This window comes from Gastrolobium bilobum, unplaced genomic scaffold (assembly GCF_033153095.1).
Source record: "Gastrolobium bilobum isolate Gb01-03AN ecotype WA unplaced genomic scaffold, APGP_CSIRO_Gbil_v1 utg7102, whole genome shotgun sequence".
Classification (NCBI taxonomy): Eukaryota; Viridiplantae; Streptophyta; class Magnoliopsida; order Fabales; family Fabaceae; genus Gastrolobium; species Gastrolobium bilobum.
In genome coordinates this window covers 196,369-197,937 of record NW_026898776.1, presented here as the reverse complement: position 1 = coordinate 197,937, position 1,569 = coordinate 196,369, and the positions used below count along the sequence as shown (strand labels likewise).

General features: G+C 38.5%; 1 protein-coding gene across 1 annotated transcript; it reads right to left on the bottom strand.

Moving 5' to 3' along the window:
• Window positions 1-457: 457 nt before the first annotated feature.
• LOC133284044 (uncharacterized) lies at window positions 458-1,201 on the bottom strand. Its single transcript, XM_061480997.1, has one exon. The coding sequence runs from the start codon at window positions 1,065-1,067 to the stop codon at window positions 771-773; it is 297 nt and encodes a 98-aa protein (XP_061336981.1). The 5' UTR covers window positions 1,068-1,201; the 3' UTR covers window positions 458-770.
• Window positions 1,202-1,569: the final 368 nt, after the last annotated feature.

The window sequence follows — 1,569 nt, the reverse complement described above, 5'->3', positions numbered from 1 at the left end:
ATCCTTTGTTGTTACTATGAACAAGCAATAAGCTTAAAACACTATATCATTGAAGTAACACCACTCAACCCCAGGACATCCTCAGCCAGAATGGTCTTAGAGAGGAATTGAAACAAACATATCACTAACATAATACCAGTCAACCATGAAAATTAAAACGTGTACTGATCAATATTGTCCAGTCCTGGATCATATGAAATTTTCTGGTTACAGGCTACCTAATATGCTCATTTCATAAATTACTAGGAATATAATAAAATTATTTATGTGCATTTTGCAACAACTAAAGCTTTTAAAAGAATTAGTTCATAACATAATTAATTTTTATAACACAGTAATTTAGAATTCAATCCTTTCTTCAATTCATGGTTAGCGCAATAACCAAAATTTGTTTGTTAGTAAGGTCAATAACTTTCTAAACATCGAAACAAAATAAACTCAGATAGACCTTTTTAATGAGAGCCAACACTACACACAATACTTTCACATAGGAGCAAAATTATACAATTTTATAAGAATCTAATTACAGTGTTGTCATTACAAACTAATAATCTCCCCCACTATTACAATAACCCTCCATCATGCACTATATACATTTCATTAACAATAACATATTAGGTTGATTTCGGAAGGGAATGAAAAAGAAAAGAAAATACTATAATAATAATAATAATAATAATAATAAATCTTAACTTGTAAAGAGAGGGTGGGAAATTGGAATCTAACACTAATAAAAGGAGTAAACGAATTTTGAGAAAAACCAAACCGGTCTAACTAGGTGGGCGGTTCGGCGGCTGTATTGTGATTCTAGCCGGAAGGGGCCTACCGGTTCCTGTTCCACCGCAACTGCTGCAACCCATGCGGCCCGAACCGGCACATGTTCGGCACCCGATGTCACGGTCGGACCAGCGCGAACAGAGGCAATTGACTCGACCGGTTCCGTTACACGTGGGGCAACGAGGGAACGGTCCAGCCATGGTGTTCCGGTCCATGACCGATTTGACCAAAACCGCTCCGGCTAAGACGCTGAGACCCGTGGCCAACTGGGTCAACACGATTGGACCCATTTGCTCAGAGATGAAGATTGCAAGAGGGAGAGGAACACACACACACAGAGAGAGAGAGAGAGAAAGAGAGAAGAGGAGTGTGGGATTTTTAATCTGTGAGGGGTTAGAATTTGTGGCGTTAGTGAATGTCGTTTGAGTAACAGAGAAAGAAAAGAGTGATAGAAGTGGTTGTGGAATTGTACACGTATACGGCGTTGTGTTTAGTGGCTGATGGAAGATGGGGGTGTTTGGAGTTTAGTGAAGATGTTCTCCATTTTGATTTTTGATTTCTCAGCTATTTGTAGGGACCGGAGATTTTAGGACGCTGTTGCTTTCCTTGGTGGAGCGCTGGATTTCTGATTTATGGCCTTTCATGTTAAAAAAGAATGTTAAAATTTCACCGATAAAAATTGGAAAAAACATCTGTCCTTATCCTTTTAAAAGGATATATAAATTTAGAGAGCGGATCCTCTCGTATACGAAACATGATCAGAACCACTCATTGATGATGAGATAAGAGAGA